The sequence below is a fragment of the Aphelocoma coerulescens genome, chromosome 1A (genome assembly GCF_041296385.1).
Source record: "Aphelocoma coerulescens isolate FSJ_1873_10779 chromosome 1A, UR_Acoe_1.0, whole genome shotgun sequence".
In the NCBI taxonomy this organism is placed as follows: domain Eukaryota; kingdom Metazoa; phylum Chordata; class Aves; order Passeriformes; family Corvidae; genus Aphelocoma; species Aphelocoma coerulescens.
The window spans coordinates 43,178,832-43,198,774 of NC_091014.1; the positions used below are offsets into that span (position 1 = coordinate 43,178,832).

At 37.2% G+C, this 19,943-nt stretch overlaps 1 protein-coding gene across 1 annotated transcript; it reads left to right on the top strand.

Annotated features, from left to right (window-relative positions):
* Positions 1-5,341: 5,341 nt before the first annotated feature.
* NTS (neurotensin) lies at positions 5,342-19,403 on the top strand. Its single transcript, XM_069003907.1, has 4 exons — positions 5,342-5,540; positions 9,614-9,675; positions 15,899-16,123; positions 17,577-19,403. Exons 1-4 carry the CDS (start codon positions 5,480-5,482, stop codon positions 17,721-17,723), a joined length of 495 nt encoding a protein of 164 aa, XP_068860008.1. The 5' UTR covers positions 5,342-5,479; the 3' UTR covers positions 17,724-19,403.
* The last annotated feature ends 540 nt before the right edge of the window (positions 19,404-19,943 follow it).

Below are 19,943 nucleotides of genomic sequence, written 5' to 3' on the forward strand. Positions count from 1 at the left end.
GTCAAGATGAAGGTCTCAGCATAATGTCAGTGATTTATGGTAATAATAGCATATTGCCTCTTTACTGAGCACACAGGAAATATTCCTCAGTATTTTTAATTCAAAATCTCTTCATGGCTGTGTGATTTTAAATAACTAGTTAAAGTAAATTCTCTTTTGGGTACAAGGAAAAAGCACAATTCTTTGAGAAATTTGTGAAGGAAGCAGGAGAGATGATTTCAAAAGTTTCAGTGTGGAGTTCAATTCCTACTTATATGGCATAACTGAACCAGTGTAATTTAACAGTGCATACTTATGTCTTTGGTTACCATGTTCCATGGAATGCTGAAGAATAATTGCAGACAAAAACTGAATATCAGGGGAAAAAGAGAGTCAGCCCTCTGAATCCACATCATTTTCATTTTGCTCTTTCAGGAATTGTCGATAATCATTGTTATCAGTCCAACAATAACAGTATTAAAACAGTATTTTGCACATCTTAACTATTTCATCAATTTAACACAAAATTTCAAAGCATGATCAGTCTGATGAACAGTGGATTACATGAATATGCAATACTCAACAAAGTTATATCAGGCTTTTCACCCATGTCTCTTGTATATATTATACCCTGGAACCTAAATTAAAATATTCATAGCTCACTGGAGAGAAATGAAAAATTGATTAACTTAGGTATTTGGGGAAAATGTGTAATCAAAGAAATGAGAAAGATGCAGTCTGGCCTGGGAATGAATTGCTGAGAGGTGAGAGTAAGGAGGAGGTGCCCGAAGCATAACTCCCATGACACACTGTGGTGGCACTTCTAACTGCACTGTTTGCTTTCTCATATAGAAGGATTTTAGTAAAAGGAAAAAAAAAATTAAAAGGAAATGGAAATTAGGAGTAGGAGTGAAGATTGTTTTCTTATGTCCTTTTTTATCCAAATTGACTTTTATTAAACAATTTCCAAGTTTTATATATATATATATATATATATATATATATATATATGTCCTAAAATTTTTGATTTTCTGTTGTTTTACTGGTTGGTGTGTAGATGCATACATGCTGTGTTTACTTTATAGTAATGTAAATATAGAATCTATTTTTTCATGAGAAGGGTTAGAGAATCTCTAAGTTCTGGAAATGTAATGGCTGTGCTTTAATGGGAAAAAATTTAAAAGAAGAAATGATACTTCAGATTATTCTGCTGAAATGATATTTTTAAATTTTCTGCTATTTGAGGATCATGATCCCCTGGGGTACTGAGATGGTGTTGCTGTTTGAAACCCCAAAGCATAAAAAAACCCCTCTGTCATGCATGTGTACCTCATATGTAGAAGATACACAGAATGCCTCTTTCACAGTTTTAGACCCCATGACTTTAAAACACAAAGGGTGAGCTCATTAGACATCCACGAAGTTTCTAGTGATTTGTGGCTCCTTAAAAATGTAGCAGAAATTTGTTGTATATTAAGAATTCTTCTGATTCAGACAATAATGTGGCTGCTTATGTGTTTGTTTGGGGTTTTTTTTATATATCAGTAAGTTTTTTAATACTGCTCAGTCAACTTCTCAAGGATTCCTTAAAGTGCACAACCTCACAAAAGTAAAAAATTGAGTCACAGAATGACTAAAGGAGATTGGCTTTGAAGTAAGAGGATGCTTAATGCTTTACTTAAAAATGATCCAGTGTGTTAAGCACCATCTGCCTTTTATTTCTGAATGTTTTCCTGATATCCTTTGCAGTAGAGGTGGTCTCCAGGACTTTCAGCAGTTGAATACACCATCGAGTTTTGAGCATCACTGTGCTGACCAAACAGAATAAATGCCCTAGACCTATTTTTAAGCTCAGGGAAAGAAATGATGAGAATTCATGATGCCTGGAAAATTCTGCTGCAGTGTCTAAATTCATGATTTAAATGCACTTTGAATACCCTTGTCTGTCCATCCTGTTTCTTTGCTTGAGCTTGTCCCTTGACCAGACATGATAGAAATTGAGTTGTCAATTTTCTGCCCAGCATGTTAACCTAAACTGCTGGTAGCCAAACTGTTGTAGGGGCAAAGCAGCTTAACCACCGCAACCAAAATCAACTTTTATGATTTTGAGTGAGTATCTTTAGCCAGTTTGCTGTATGAAACGTTCTCTGGATGACCACCTCCAGAATGATCCCTCTTGGAGTTTTCATACTTGTATAACTACTGCTGTATATATGTATAACTATTAAAAAAACATTAAAGAATTCTACAACGTAAATATACTTAATGGCAAGATTGAACATCTTGATTTTCTTCCATTCATTCTCACTGTGTTTATTGCTATTCCAAAGGCATAAGACTGGTAACTGGAACACTGAGAGTTCCTTATTATAATCCCCAATACCTTCTACAGCAGGAACATTAGCAGAATGGTACTCTCCTTCTGTTTGGTGATTACAGCTTTTATGTTTGGTGTTATCCATATGCTATGATGGTAGTTTTATGACAAAGTAAACAGAGGTTTATGTATCTGTTCTTCCATGAATCTGCCATTTACCTGTTTTGTTATCTTCAGATGCCTCACAGTTGTGAATTGACCTGATTTATAGGCCTGGACAGGCTGTCTAAATCACATGCTGAGAGCAAGTAAAGATAAACCGAGTTGCCCAAACTGACTGACACTAATGAATAGTTACAATTTTTTTTTTTTTTTTTTTTTAGCTAAGAGTGTTTAAAAATAAAGAGGGAGAGAGAGAGACAGATCTGCAAAGAGGTCGGTTTTTTTCCTTATAAAAGCTTCTCTTCTTCATTGGGAGAAATGTGATATGAAGATGACTTGAAGAAGTTGAAGTGATTTAGGAAATTAACTGTTGAAAGAGTTAAAATTCCCACTATACAATTCTTTGTGAAGTAGTACAAGGTGCAGATGTAGGAAGGAGGTAGAAAAAGTAAGTAAAGGAGCATCTGAGGAATAGATGACAGCTGAGTTCTATTGAAAAAAAAAATAAAATTGTCCAAGCTCAATTGAGCCTGATCCAGGGGACTCAAAGATAATATGTCAGGAACATAAAACATGGTAAGAAAGCAAAGAAGATTTTCGACACTGAAGTTTCTGCCTTTTCAGTTTCCAAGAAAAAGAAAATGGAAACAGACCAATGGCAAAAAACCCGTAATGGTTAAAAACATACCATACATTTGTCCCCTTCAAATCCCTAGCACTTATTACCTTAGGAAAAAAATAAAAAAGAAAACCAAAAAGGCAATAATTAGGTGATCACAGATTTTAATGGCAGGAAAAATGACAATTACTCTCTTCCTGAAGAAAAAAATTAATTCCTTTAAATTTCAGTTACATAAGAATATGGGTAATTAGAATATTGAAGAACTCTGTGACAGAAAGTGGGCACTAGAAAATATCTATGAAATATGATTCTCATTCATAGAGCTTTCTGAACTATCGAACACCCACAGAGCAAAATTAGCTGCAGATTGGTCTTTCTGTATCATGGAAATAATAGAAAATAGGACTAGAGGGAAGTTCGAGTGTCTACCTCATCTAACCTCAGTGCTCAGACAGATGAATGATATCTGAAACTCTCTGGTAGACTAGCACAGCCCATAAAATGTGATAAACGTGTTTTGGGGATTTGGGGTTTTTGTTTTTTATTTTTTCTCGCAGCAGTACAGAAGGGTGTGTTTCCAACTGTATGCAAAAATCCGTGTTCTTAAAACATCTAATACCACAGCAGTGCACTCAATTTCGTTTCTGTGTGTATTTATGTCACCATAAACCAAAACAACATTAGAATTTAAATTCCGTTGTGCTGCAAAAGTTGTTTCAGGGCATAAAGAATTCAGTTAAATAACTTTTTTCACCAGGTGTTCCTTGTGGCAGGATTTGGAAAATTCTGTGTGTTTCTGTGACACCTATTCAGTCGCAGAGGGTACGGGAGGAAAACAACACCCATCTCTGCTTTTTGCATTTTAAAGGAACATTTCTGCGATGAAGGGAACATCCACGACAGAAGAATCTACTTGCAGTGTGTGTTTCTGCTACGTGTGACACGTGTATTTGTCCTTAAATGTATTCAGAGAGACAGAAATGTTCTGCATTGTATCTGTATCTGTATTCAACATATGGAGCATTCGTCTGTATCTGAGAAGAAAAAAAAAAACAACAAAAAAAATCCACCCAGCAAAAGCAGTAGAGCGATGGAGGCTGACGCCAGTCTTCAGCTTTACGTTTTTATTCTCACACGTTAGAGGTTACCCTGCCCTCACCTTCGGGTCATCTCTCTGGGCTTTACGGCTCAGGAGCTGAGAGCTGGGAGGCAGAAAGCGAGCCGGAGCAGATACGGGCTCCCGGGCACAGAAGGAGGGCAGGGCATGCGGTGGAGAGACGGGGACCCCGCGCCCCGCCCGCGGCCCCTCCGCACCCCGCGCCCCGCCCGGGGCAGAGCGCGCCCGTCCCGCCGCCGCCCTGCCTCCGCCTGGGGTCCCGGCGTGTCCTGCTGAGTCCCGACCTCTGGGTGCTGTAAACGGAGCCTGTTCTCTGCTAGGCGTTGAGGAAGAATACCTAGCGGAAAAATCAGCAGGGAAAAGTGCATCTTAAGAGAAATGTCTCTTAGGAACGCTCGCCCTCTTGAAACCGCAGCGGGTGGCTTGTGGCAAGCGCTCTTCAGAAGTAATAGGGAGTCTCGCCTGGTCGGGTATAATTTTTTTGCGCATCTATGAAAGACTCTGTCAAGTGGCTTTCCCGTTATCTTCCTCCATCTCTCACACACACAGACTTCCCTTTTTGTTTCCTCCCCTCTTTTTCCTGCTACCCGTGCCCGATGCAATACTCCTACCCATGGCCAGGGTTATATCCCAGCCGTGCCCCATGTCACGCATTCCCTGCCCATCCCCGGTTTAACATCCCTGCCCGTCACCAGTGTGCGGTTCTTTCTCTTGCTGTAAGGAAAGGTTCTACAGATGAAAGACAAAGGGCGTCAACCGCACGAGGACGGCGGCGCGGTCGCTTCCCACCCCTAGCCCCGCGCCGGGGGACGAGCACCTGCGGAAACTTTTTTTTTTTTTTTTAATAATAATAGTAATAATAAAATCCCAGGATAGTTCCCCTTCGGGAAGAGCCGTGCCGGGCGCGCCTCGCGGCCGTGGGTGCGGGGGTTCGCTGCGCGCCCCGCGGGGCTCCGCGTGCGTCAGGCGGAGAGTGGCGTCAGCGGCGGCGGGCGCGGAGCGCGGGGAGGGGGCAGCGGGAGGGGGCAGCGGGAGGAGGGGGGAAGAGGGAGGGAGCTTCTTCAAGAGGCGATGTCGACACCGCCGTGACATCACCCCGCGGCTTATATAGTTGGGCAAGGGTCTGGGTCCCCCGTCTGGTGCCTGCAGCCGCCCGTCAGCACGCGTGCGGAGGGCGAGGAGCGGCGGGGCTCTGTCTGTCTCTGTCTCTCTGTCTCTGTCTCTCTCTCCGTCTCTCCCTAGGATTTATGGACTTTACTTTCTAGAGGGCGGCGCGGCAAGGATGAGAGTCCAGCTGGTGTGCGTGGTGCTGCTGGCCCTGGCCTCCTGCAGCCTCTGCTCAGGTAAGTCCCCGCCGCCGCCTGCGCCGGGCGCGCCCCGCACCGCCCGGCCCGGAGCCCCTCTGACCGCTCGGCGCTGAGTCGCTCCCGGAGATGGGACCTAAAGGAAGGAAGTGAAGTCGCTTCGGGCTCTGCCGGCTGTGTCCATTAGGTGCCCGGGAGCTGGCTCTGATAACGGGCTCTGGCCAGCATCATATTTTTATATCACTTCTCTTAACTTTCTCCCTTCGTAGAAGCCATTCCTCCTCACAGCATCCATGCCATGGCAATTAGTATAGACTAGTCATTGGAAATACAAATCAGTGCAGACCATCTGCTCGGTTGTGCTATGGTTCATTGAATATGATGTATTTCCAAATTATGATACAAATTGTAATTTCTGCAACTCATATGAATAGCTGCTGCAATACAAATCAACATGAATATGTATGCCCTTTGGTCACTGTTTAGAGAGAGAAATATAACTTATTATCTGGAGAAAAAGTTGCTAACAACCAGTCTAAAATTATAACCAAAAAATACTGAAGCACAGGTAGATCACAAGGTAAGAAGGGTAATGTAAATGCATTTATTCTCCAAGAGCAGCTGCTTTAGAAAGCTCAAAAGGAGGACCATATATTAAAATGCATTGCCCGCTTCTTTGGAAGATGACACATCTTAAGCATCTGCCATTTATACTCTAAGTTTATGACAAAATAGAGTTACGGTGATGGTTAAACAGGTGTACCCACACAGACATGAAGCAGAATAGTCTGCAAAATCCAGTCTTAACTAACTTGAAAACTACTTTAATTTTTAACTCCACTAAATTTAATGGGTAAATTTACAAGCAGCTTCATTTTTCAACTTTAACATTCAGGAGGACTCAGAATTCCTAATTCTCACTTTAGATTAATGTTTCCAATTTGTATTCCCCTGCAGGAGAAAAAATGTAAACCACATAATACCTGCATTTTATTACAGTTTAAATGTAATTGTTCTCTATATTATAGAGAACTCATGATCTTAGTGAAAAAGCTTAACATTTTTTTTTCTCTCCATGTAATTTTTAAGCTTTTCAAACAAGTTCCTGACTAGTATTTTCAGTGAAGCAGTTTCAAATTCAACTCTTCACAGAGCCTGAATGAAAGCCCACTAAAGTAAAAAAATTAAGCAGGAATTAAAATAGGTTCTTAAAAAAGCCCAGAAGCCAAATTGTAGGTGGAACTAACATGATGGTTTATTTGCTTGAAAATTTGAAATTATTTTTAAATGAGAAATGCCACAGAGAAGCTTATGTGAAGGGGCTCAAATAATTTGTAACTACTATGGAAGGTTATGTCATAAAGAAAATTATTGTTAAATTTTCTTTTGAAAATATTTGCCCTCAGACAAAAGTGTATACCTGTAGAATGTAAATATATGAATAGAAACTATTTTTCTTGTCCGTAGAATCAAGAATACCTCAAACTATGTGAATTTCTCCCTGATTTTAGCAGTAATGTGTAACCAGGCTTTTTATACATTGCTCTCTGAGAGTCTGTTCTTTTTATGCTTTTGCTCCTCTTCCATCTCTTTTCACTCCTGAATTACCTGAACATTCTTCCTTCTCTCCCTCCAAGCCTTGTTTTATTCTTCACTCAAGGAATCTTGACTCTTAAATAATGTCCTCTAGATTTATTGCTTTCAATTCAAATGCTTCTTAATGCCTTCCTTTCTACCTTTCATGTCTGCAGCTATCTTCCAGCCTCAATGTGTGGAAGCTATCTTGCATCCTTTATAGAAACTAAATCCAGATGCTAACCAGGCACAAGTCCTTTTATTTTTCTCAGCTGGTGTGATCCAGGACAACTCAAATTATGATGCTGTCATTGTGTGTGTGGTCACCTGCTCACAGGAGATGCTGTCATTGGTAGAAATTCAGCTGAGGTGATCTTGTGCTGCCAGCGGGACTTTGGCTAATGGTAAAGCTGGTAAAACTGACAGCCATTGCTACTGAAAGGGCTGAAAAGCTTCAGGTTGGAAATTAGTTGCTAGGGACTTGCTGACTGGTCTACAACTAGTCCTATTTAATGTGAAATTTGTAAACTTTAAATAGGACTGGATGTAGATCAGCATTACAGCAAGTCAAATGCAATAGCTCCAATGATAAAAATAATGAATGAATGTACTGCGTTGGTAATGCAGACCTGAACAGGAGCATCCCTACAGAAGAAGGGGATATGTGTAACACACACAAGTTTTTCATGACCTAAATAATAGGCATGAGAACCAGTGCAATAATACAAAATTCAGTGGCTTAGGAAATAATAGAAATTCCTGTTAAAAGCTCCTTTTTAAGCAAAGCACAGCTGTTGGAAATCTGAGGAATAAAAGACTTTATCTTGTTATCTAGCCTGATTTTTGTGGTTTTTCAGGCATAAAAGACAAACAAAACCAAAGAAAACATGTAAGAGAGATACTCTCTGTAGCTAATGGTAAGCATTAAGGTGGTTAAGTACTGAGGCTTCTGAACCAAACTGTACTATGCTGTTCTCTCTTGGGAACATATCAAGGACAGAGGAGGACTTCTCTGATGAGTTGGGGAATACAAGGCTATTACAAGGAAGGAGAATAGATGACAGTCCAATAAATCTGGGCATAGCCTTTCAATTAAGCATTTATGGGATTTCCAGGACAATGGTTTTTGACCAAAAAGACACAGTGATCTTGCACATGTTTGCTAATCCTGTTGCACAAAAACACTAAGCTGGGAAGAATGGTGATTCCTCACAGTAAATACATGATAGGTAAATATCACAAATAGAAAGGTGTCATTTACAGTGTAGGAATTTATTTGCAAACCATGGTTACATTTGTAATTGGAAATAAATTAGACTTGAAATCAGAAGCAAGTGAGTAAGCATTGATAGTTTAGAAGAATTTCCTAAAGAAGAAGCAAAGTGACAAAGTGACAGTAGTGGTGAGATTTATAAAGATTGAACATGATTGATTTTGTAATGGGTGGCTTCTGTGCTGACAGAAACCTGTGACACATTGGCACATGCTTGTGGTCCCTTACAGTCTCACGTTCTGTGAAAGGTAGGGACATAACATGGTGATGATCCCTGAAATGAAGGCACAGGCAGAACCTATCCACAGATTCAGTGGTAGGGTCTTACATGCCCACAGCACTGATTATTTTAAAGAAAGTGAGATATGACCTATATGAATATGGAATATATTTTAGTTTATTATGGTTTGAAATACTGGTGTATTGTTTGGTTTCAGACTGTTGGTATTCCAGGAAAGGTAAAAGCTATGTGGAACTCTATTTCACCTAAAGACTTATCTGATTCCTTACTTTTTTTTTTCTTTGAGCTGTGATTGCTGCTAACAGGGCACCAGATCTTCATTGTGATTCTCATCTTCATCTTGTGATGCTGTGTGTAGAAATGTGTCTGTGTGTTTTCTCTTTCTACAGCAATTTTTACCCTATTTACCAAATCACAGGTCTTGCAAGTCTACTGAGCTAGCAAAGGTCAATTAAGTCAGTAAAGAAAATCCCTAAACTTCCAGTCAGAATACTTTCTATATACATTGTCAAGAGCTTGTATCATAAACTGATAAACGTCAATTCCCTCATATCAGTAAAAAATATCCTTAAGAATAATCAATACTATTGATTATTAATCAAGTAATCATAACTGTCATTTACCTAAATAATTACTACCTAAATAAATATTTGAAAATAAATATCCAAGTTTTTCTTCCAAAGTAAGCAAACATGACAAATATTTATTATGGAAACAATGAAGTAGTTTTTTTTATACTGAAAGAATTGTAGTTAATGAGCCTTTCTGCTATGAAACTGAGATAAATGAACAGTTTCAGTCACTTCAATAAGCTTGATCATACTTCAAAAAGGTACTGAGTATTTCTTTTAACATAATATTGCTGTTAACTGAAGAATCCTCACAGTCCCTCTAGGTCACTACTGGCTGTGTTTGTGTGATTATTTTTTAAAATTCATTTAAATATCTAAGTTCTTTATACTGAATTGAAATGTCCATGATTTATGATCAAATAATAAACATATGTTTCTGGTTTATGCCCAGATTCAGAAGAGGAAATGAAAGCATTAGAAGCAGATTTATTGACCAATATGTACACATCAAAGGTAATTATTTTTCTTCCTTTACCTGACAGGGAGGGAGCAAATGAATTCTCATTACAAACCCAAAAGTCTTCGCACAAAGTAATAACCTATGGTCTAGACAAAAAAGTTCAGTGTTAGGTTTTACTTTGGTGCAAGATTTTCTCCAGTTCAAAGGAAATTTAAAGGTGTTGATGTGGCACACTAAATGTGTTCCTCAGTTTTAACACTGGTACTTTCATTAAACTGTCAAAACTGTGTTACATACAGAGATGTAAATTTATATGAGGAAATGTGCTTCCAATAAGATTATGCCCGATGAAAGCTATGTTAACCTTGAGTCAAATCTATAAGTGCTATTTTTATGCAGAACTCTTCCTATGTGCATATAAAATTAAGACAGTCATAAAGTAAAAATTGTTAATACATATGCCTATTTTGGTTTAGGATTTTAATCATAGTGCTAGTACAGGAACATGGGGACATGACTGTGAAAATACTAACTTGGTAAATGGCATTTCCTTGACAAGTTTCCAGACTGTGAATAATGGTTATGTTATTTAATATGAATAGGTAAAAGTTCAGTTAGAACCTCATATTGACAAAGTGAAGCAGCAAGTGTTGCACATATGTTGGACAGGCTGATAGACACTTTCTCAACACTATTATCTTCCATAAATTATCTAAGAAATATATATGTCTGATATATCTTCAACAATATATTAAAGAACAAATTCTGAAACCAGTACTATGGGTTTAAGAATGAATATTTTAATTCATTATTCCAAAAAAGTTTAAGTGGTACTTAAATGTAATGGAAAATAAAATGAGAAATAAAAAATTTCTCCCCCAAAATACAAATTTTCATAAACCAATTACTAGTTGAAGATTAAGGACAAAACCTGCTAGGAAGACTTCTACATATACTGTATTTACATATATGTGACCTTTTCCACGGGATTATTGGATAGACTAGAAGGAGTATGAGGCCAGAAAATGCATTTTCTTTATCTGTCTGGCAGTCCTTAGATTTCAGTGCTCTTTGCTGGCATGATAGTTAACCTTAGATTACAAATAAACCTGTTTTCTGCTCACTTCTCTAAGGTACAGAAAGATTTAGTAACTACTCTTTCTCTGAGACATATTTAAATGTAGGAGGCTGAAAAAAATATTTTTTTTTGCTGTGTGGCAAAGCATAGTATGCCCTGGAAGAAAACCTTGCAGCTATTGGTATTTCTGCCAATTTCAGTACTTTATTGGATCTGTGAACATTACTTCCATCTTTTCCTCCCTCTCACCACAGAACACAAGCTCAGGTAACTCCAAATACACAAATATATTGCACCAGTTAATAATGTCATGATGTTTGCCATAATACTCTTATGTTGTTTTGTGTCATGTAGCTTGCTATTCAGCATCCTTATGGTATTTACCACAAGTCAACTGACACTTGAAGATGACAGAAGCAGTAGATTCATGTTATAGACACTGCTTTAATTCTGCACTATATTGCCTTAAATCACCATCTAGAGTTCATTAGTTGAATATATGTTGTCTCTTGACATCAAAGTAAGACATGGTGGAAACACTAAAAACTGTGCATCAACTCTTCTGCTAGAGTCATATCACTATTCCATTCATTACTGAAATTATTTTTTTTCTGTTGTCCCCTGCTAGATTTTAACCCTCATTACAACAAATTATGGTTCTGGTGTGATAGACAAATTTGAAGATGGTATGTGTAATACCTGTGTTGTGCCTGAGATCTGGTTCCATTTGAGGGCAATTACTGTTAAATTTCATTAGTTGTATTTGACACTGACTTGGTAATCATCAAAGGAAATCCAAATAATTTACACAGCATTAAGATGGGAAAAAAAGTACTGTTTATGAAAGCTGAGATGTTAAAGTGCAGCAAAATGGATTATCACTTGTAGGTTTAATTATTTGATAGAAAAAAATCTACCAAAGTAGGCACTTTTGAACTATAGTATCAAGACTACAGCTAGGGTTTAAGCACATATCTTTTGCAACATTCAGTAGTCTAGCCAGTATTATGGGAAGAATTGCTGTATGCCTTTAACTTCACAGACGGCTGTCCAGTGCCTTCTGTCTCTTTTCAAGTTTCTCTCTAAAGTCACCTCTATGCTGGATCACTCTCCATCTTTAAAGAAGTATGTTCATGCTTATTGCAACCTGTCTTCAACACTTAATACAGTTTGTCACCCTTCCCTGCTGTTGCATCTCAATGAAGATGCAAGGATCAAACAACCCTTAAAATGCTTTATCTGTCTTTTTTTCTAAGATAAAAATCCAAAAAGCCATTTGGAAGATCTGGTAAAACAACAAAACCTGACTTGTCAAAAATACATGGATAGTTATGTCCTGTCTCTCTTTTGTTTTAAATAGAAAAATCTATTCATGTCAAAGAGATAACTCTATTTCCAGCTTCCTAAATGTTTGCCTGAAATCACTAGTTTCATGAAGAATGTTTTGAACTCAAAAAAGATCGAGACTGTGTCAGTTAGAGGAAAAGAGAAAGTAAAACAAAAGTATTCCTTGGAGAATATATCATCCTGAGACTCCACCTTTGGATCGCACCTGACATTAATTTTCTGAAGTCATGGACCCCCTGAGCTTTTCATTGCTGTAGGGTGCCTATTTATGACTGTACTTGCCCAGAGAGTTTAGCCTCATTGTCAGAGGAGCTGCCTAGGACAAGGAGGTACCTCCAGCTACCTAGGAGTTACTGATTTCCTGACTCAGTCACCACATAAAAATTAATTAAATTTACAGGCATTAATATACACCATGGAAGTAGTTTTGCTTTAACAAAACTCAATGCTATATCTGATTAAAGACAGAGAGTATTTTTATTATTTCTAAGGTTACAATCTGAACAAAATTCAACTACTATTATGGGGAGGAACTGTAGAGATCCTACACTAAAAGTCCCATAGCTTGGGATTTTTACTTCGTTATAACTTTGCTTTTTATCTGCTTTTACTAAATAAAGACAAAAATATAAAAAAAAGATAACTTTTTTCCTAAAGAAAAATAGCATTTGGGATGTATGAACTATAACAAAAGAAGTATCTTAAGCAAACTATCAGGGATATCATTCAACTAGACACAAAAATAAAATATTATATAAATTATAACTTGGGAATCTCTTTTGTTTTGCATAGGACAAGCCTGTTGTCAAAGAAGGAAATAAGCTTATTTCAGTTTCTTAGATGATCTTAAATTCTCTTTCAAGATACATAAGGTGTGAGAAATTATATATCTGATTCTTATTTCACAAAGAAGTTCAACAGTGGAAATACAAATATCATATTAACTTCAGCATTACATTCCTTACATACCTTTTACATTCTAGTTCATACTGCAGTCTCTTTTGTTCCTTCAGATCATTCCCAGATATTTTTCAAGTCACTCTTAAAAAAATTAGTTCCATCTTGGCAGATAAGGATTCCTTGTTCTATTGTATAGGTGTTTTCCAAAATATGTCTTGAGCTACTGTAGTTGACATTGCTTAGACCTGTATGGAAAATATGTAAATATTTAAAATACAAATATATATCATATATAATATAAAATATATTAAATATTTTAAATTGACATGAACATTTGGATTATCATAATCTTAAACTGGTTTTTTTACAGACCTTTAGGATAACAGCCTCAGATATTTTTCATAACCTAAAAAGCAAAGCAATCTGATTTTAATGCTTGCTGTAATAGTGGAGCGGAAAAATAACATGACTGCTCTGTTCAGTGACTGGACACGACCTGGAAAACTCCATGTTCAGTTAGAAAACCTCAAAATTCACTCTGGACTGAATTGTTGATGGGAGCAGTGTAAGTCAGAAGCACGTGTACCAAAGTAAAAATACTTTGAGGGGATATGTGCGTGGTATTAATAGGAATGAGACTCCTGTAACAAAAAAAGTTTTTAGAAGCTTGCAGACAGCACTGTAAAATTGTTTTCTCCTAACTTCATAAGTAGGAGCTAAGACAATTTTCACCTAAGGAAGTCTGCTATTTAAGTATTTTACTAATGCTCAGAGGAAAGTTCCTTTATGCATAGATGTGCATCAGGTTGACATAAGTAGTAACTTTAGATCAAAAAGATTCTATAAATTACACAAGGCATGAAAAATTTCCCTATCTTTTACTCTTCTCTTCTGTTTCCATCCACTGCAATATTTTTTGTTCTTACTTAATTTAGAAGTCTCACTCACTCATGTAGCACTGCCTCTGGATTTTATGCTCCATTGCAATTTAGCTGTTGCAGTGATAGCTCACATTTCTTTTGTATACCCAGGAGAGAAAAGTGAACTGGGGAAGCTTCCTCATTTGTCATGGAAAGCTCCATATTTTTATATTTCAAAAATACATTAAAACAGACCAAAGAACATTTTGAAATTGCGTTGGACATTTGGTCTTTTTCCTAGCTTAACTTCTGTTAGTAAAATCAGATATTCTGCATGGAGATTAATTATATTTTGAAACTGTCACATCTTTTCAAATAATTTCATAGACTAACTAGGGCACTTAGTTGGGGCAACAGATGAGCTCAAAGTAAATGGTGCAGAACCAATTACAAGCTTCCAAATAAAGTTTCAGATTTGTTTTTCTTAGACTCAAAACAAAGTAATCTTATTTTTTCCACATGCTGTCAGGAATCTGAGAATGCACAGCAGTTTCATTAAAGGACTAAATCATTCTGATTTTGAAAGACATGCATGTATCAGATGTATATTGGAGTAATGATCGTGGCCAAAAGGAAAAGTTTTGTAACTAATGCTAAGAGTGATGCCAACTTTTCTTGTTTCTGCCTTATTTCTCTCAATTTTCTTTCTTTTCCCTTAAAAATTAGTCAAGTGTGATGAATATACAAAAATCTTGCAAATCTTTGCACCTTTGTTAGGAAGGTGCTCTAAAGAAACAGATTATGTGATTACCTGATGTTGCATCCACACTCTCAATAAGTGCTCTCAAGTATGTGTGAAAGGCAATGTCTGTGTTAGTGTAATACCTATATTTAACTTCCTACATCCAGGAAAAGAAGCAACTACACTTCAGTTCATAGGTAAGGTCTAATCCTAGTGTGCACAGCAAGGAAATCCTTCTCAGGAATAAATAGGAATTTGCTTTTTGGCTTTTGATTGGAGATTTCCATGTCACCAGTTCTAGTTTAAGGAAACTAATTTCTGTACTCAGCCCTAAAAGGAAATACAGTGCAGAAGAAATAATTAATAGTGGAGAATGAAGAAAATGGCAAAATCATGAAAAGCAGTAAATGGCGGAGGAATTAAGTTTTAAACTTACTTTTTTCCTATTGATAATCAAAATGGAAGAAGACTACTGCCACCACTGCTTGGAAAAACAATACCAGTAGAAAAGTAAATGTCATGGTTATCAGCATTTCTTTAAAATGGTTTAAAAGCTCCTACATAATGCAAGATACTGGAATGAGCAAAATTTGAGACAAGCCATGGTAAAATTTCCTTATTTCTATCTTTCTGTAATATCTCTGGACAGGTTCATAATGGACCACCTAAATACAGTTGGTCTCAGTTTTTCAGTCCAGTTACCAAATTAGGAATACTTTGTTTTCACAGCTATGTTTTATCTCTGCTCCATCTTCCTAAGCCTGTAGACCAATTAACATCTCCCAGGCTCTTCACCTACCGGCATCCAAAACTCCTGGGGCTTACAGATTCTGTAACTTCAGACCCAGACTCATCAGACAGCTTGTCCTGAAGCAGGGACTCCATTCCTTTTTTTCAGGGAATTTTTAAATGGCTGGCATTTGTTCTGAACTAGGGAGGAGCGTCTAGTTAACCACAGGCATCCAGCTTGGATTCCTGAACTGGGAATTTATCCAGTGGGTTTGAATCATTATCCTTATTTACACCTGTGAATTTATATTATATTCATTCCCATCTGAGTTTTTTGTTTGCACCTGTGCAGAATGACTATGAAATGCTGCCATTCTGGTTTGGTAGCAGTTAGTCTTTTCATCATGTATATCTACCTGGGGGGCAAGGCTGCAAGGAAGCAGACTTGGCGTATGTAATAAATGAGTTGTCCTAAGTTCAGCACTCTAATTATTGTCTAAAAGTTGACCAGATGAAAAGCACTTCAGAAACATAAACTTGTTTCTAACAAAATGTTTGAATGTAGCACGTGATTACAAAAAACCCAAAACACTTTAAATCGTGGGTGTTTTTATTTTCAGATTAACAGAGCAAAACTTCCTTACTGGAAAATGACCCTGCTAAATGTCTGCAATCTTGTCAACAATATAAACAACCAAATGGGGGAAACAGTAGAGGTAGATGAGGAGGATCTGGTTCCAGGAAGACAGTTCCCTGCTGCTCTGGATGGCTTCAGTTTGGAAGCAATGCTGACAGTGTATCAACTCCAAAAAGTTTGCCACAGCAGAGCCTTTCAGCATTGGGAGGTAAAACAGTCACAAATGCATGTTTTTACTACTATTAAAGTCTGAGGCTCTGTAATGATGTTGTAAAAATCCATATCCATATAACCCCCATCACATTGTCAGAGCTTTCCTTCCCTTTTTAATATTCTGTAATACCTCTAATATGCCGCTTTCAGTAAGAGTTGTGAATTACTGAAGTTTATGATGACCTGAGTGTATGTTTCTTACAATGACCCATGGAGAAATGAGAATTTTTCTTAACTACATACTTTCTCCACTTTTTGTAGCCATTCCAGGTAACCAAACAAACACATGAAAGTCATCACTATGCCAGAACACATAATTAATATCTGCTTAACAGCCATGAAGTTACTACAGATCTATTGAAGCATAAATAAATGTAGCCAGTGTTTCTGTTTTAAGACCCTCAGGCAAACAGGATTCAAAATGCAGGGATACATGCCCATGTGTACATATCATTTCACTAGGCACTCTGGTTCTCTTATCATTGCTAGGAAACTGGCAACAAGGTAACTCCTGCTTTTTTTTTCCCATACACCTAAAGAGGGCCCTGGTAGTTGACGTTGTGATTTTATGAAGATTGCTGCTCTTAAATTGTTTATAGTCCATTTGTGATGTTTATTTTACTACAGTAATTACAGTGATCACACAGAAGCACACTAGGCACAATCCACTTGCATTGTTAGATATTACACTAAAAGCTGCTTTGTGTGGTGAAAAAAAGATGTCTCGGTGTCACTACCCACTATCCAGTAAACCAAATTTCTTCATCTACCTCAGGTTCCTGCACAGTTTGGCTGAATCCAGATGGTCTTTCTAGTTTGGTGGGGGTTTTGTTTGCTGAGTCATAGCACTGTATATATGGTCTTATTCACAATCCTCATATTAGCTGGGATGGTCCATCCAAAAGACTGCAATGTCTTTGAGAACCAGAGTTTTCTGAAGATTCTCTTACTCGGTGCATTTATTACTGTAAAGGAGCTACCATAGAACCAAATATGCAATAATCCATATGTCTTAATCACAGTTCCCTGCTTTGCAGGAAGTTGTAGATTAAAATATTTCTCAAAAGATGAAACCAGCAAGCAGTGCATGTAGGTGTTTAACCTAAATGTGTGATAGCAGAGTGATAGTCATTAGGAAGCTTTCAGTCAATTTGAGTTTTAGTCCAAAGAGGATATACTGGCTTTCCTCTCTATTCAAAACCAATTATCTAATTTGTTTCAGTGGAATTTAAATATCAGTTCTGTAGGCCTCAGCTCATCTTTAGTCTGATTTTAGGTTTGTGTCTTGAGTTTGGTTTTTTTGTTTTTTATTGATTCTGAAGCTAATATAGTAAAGATTTTTCTTGGTGGCAGATATTAAAATAATATTTTATTACCATTTTGAGTAGTGTATAATCTTCATTACCAAAAAACGTTGATAACAGTGTGTCTCTTCTTGCGTCCTACAGTTACTTCAGCAAGACGCTTTTGATCTAGAGAATGCAAGTCAAGAAAAGGAAATCATGAAGAGAAAAAATCCCTATATTCTGAAACGGCAGCTACATGTCAACAAGGCTAGAAGACCATACATACTCAAGAGAAGTTCATATTACTGATGCAGCAGAAGAAAACAATGTATATTTAGTTTATAGGTAACTGTGCGTTATGGTTATCTTATCTAAATCTAAAATCATACTTGTGTGAAAATATACTATGGAAAATCAAGATGATAACATAGCTGTGTCTTTTTTGCAATTGCTGTTTCTTGATTGTGAATTTTTCCTACTTGAGATTAATTGGACTAATACATTTGCAAATAAAACTAGTTTTTAAGCATGATGTATTGTACAAAACTGGGATTTCAACATGCTTTCAAACAATCTTGTAGTCTTTTCAAATTTTATAAAGCACACTGACATAACACCAAGTATATTGATACTGTCCATAAATCCTACTGAGAATCTTACAGTTTCTTAATGGGACACCTCAAACATGTAAATGTTTGCAAATTTTTTGAATAACATAGTAGTAAGAACTGCCAGAGTATTTTATGTTTTGGCCAGTTTAATTTATTAGGGGATGGGTCTAAGGAAGAAAGGGAATGATCAACTATTAAATGGAAGTTTCAAAATGAATGTTTTAAATTGCTTTCTTTTAAGTACATTTTGAGTTTTTTACCTCTAATCTATAAATGCTCAGAAAAAAAAAAAAAAAAAAAAAACACCAAAAAAAACCTAAAAGCTGATTCATATCCCAGTGCTATCACTCTTAAAAGTCAAAATAGTAATCTGGTTACACGAGAAAGTTGGTGAAGTATTTGAAAGATGAATTGAAATTAGAACATCTTAAAGTTACTATTAAAAGGCATTTCCTTTCCCTCCCGCCACAAATTTGCAGAAAACGGGAAGTTTCAGAGTTGAAGACAGCCTTGGAAGCTAACAGAGAGGGAGGTTCATAGCATGGGAAAAATTGTTTTCAAGCCACGAGGAATCAATTTCTGCCTGAAAGTTACACATTTTCCAGTTCCCTGTTTGTGATGTGTGCATGAGATTTGGGATCTCAATGATTCAGGGTTCTGATCAGGAAGAAAACAGTCTGAAAGGACTGGGGGCCACAACAACCATCAAAATTGAGGGATAGTCCAAGGCCTGTGAAGCCTGGATGCTCAGACCAGGAGGCAAAAATGGGACAGACATTGTTTTTGAAAACTTGCCTGTTCCCTGTTTGAGATATTTCCTCAAAGCAATTCTCCACCAACAAATAGACACGACCTTCCCGCCTCCAACCCCCGAAAAAACCAAAAAACCAAACCAATCAAAGAAACAACCCCCTCCACCCTCCACACACACGCAAACCCCCAAACAACCTATAACTCAACAAAAAACCCAAACACTCAGAGAGTTTTCAAATCTTCTCACAAATTTGTTACAATTTGTTGCATGGGGAGGGATGGGGTTTTTAAAGTAAAATGTATTTTCACTATATTAAAGCTGATTATATTTCCTTTTCTCACTGCAAATATTATTAATCAGTTTATTCATTCAATAACCATTAAATGCATGCACTGACAAGAAATAAATGAGCATACACTAATTATTGCAATAATCATTATGACTCAAATACAGCAAAGCAATTAAGTATGTTCAGGCTCAATGTTTTAAATGCTTAATGTGCTTAAGGGCTTTGCTTAAATAAGTAAACTCATACCCTTTACTTTTTTTGCAAAACTCATGGAATTAGACTGGAGATCCAGCATGGTCTCAAGTCATTAAGAAACACCTTCTTTCCAACAAACCTGTAAGATTCCTAGTCCTATTATGGATATTTTTCATTCTGAAATACTTTTTGGTGTGAAATAACAAAGCAAAACAGTTTGCTCCAAAATTTGGTTTTCTCTCATGCTAAGTTTAAGAGTATAACAGCTAAAAAAAAAAAAAAAAAAAAGTAGGGTAAGGCAATGTGGTTGTCATCTGACAGAGAATGTAAATTTTTCAGAAACAAGCACCCTTCCATGTTTCATTTTGGAAGTAGGTGAGACATTCATGTTAATGGCATATGACCTAAAATGATGATACTAACTGTTCCACCCTCATCTATTGTTCCACATGACCTTGTGACCGCGTACTTGTTCTTTGCAGTGCAGAGCTAACAGATTACTCAGACTGGCTGGAAATGGCTTTAAATGACCCATTTCCTTTCAGCAGACTGTGAATCCACACACAGCCAGCTACTGCGTGTCACTGGTGGAGACAGAGCTTAAAGCATGGCAAGAAAGCACAGTTTGTCAATTGTCCCCAGTCTCTGAAAGAGGTGTCAGAGACATGTCATTCAGAGTG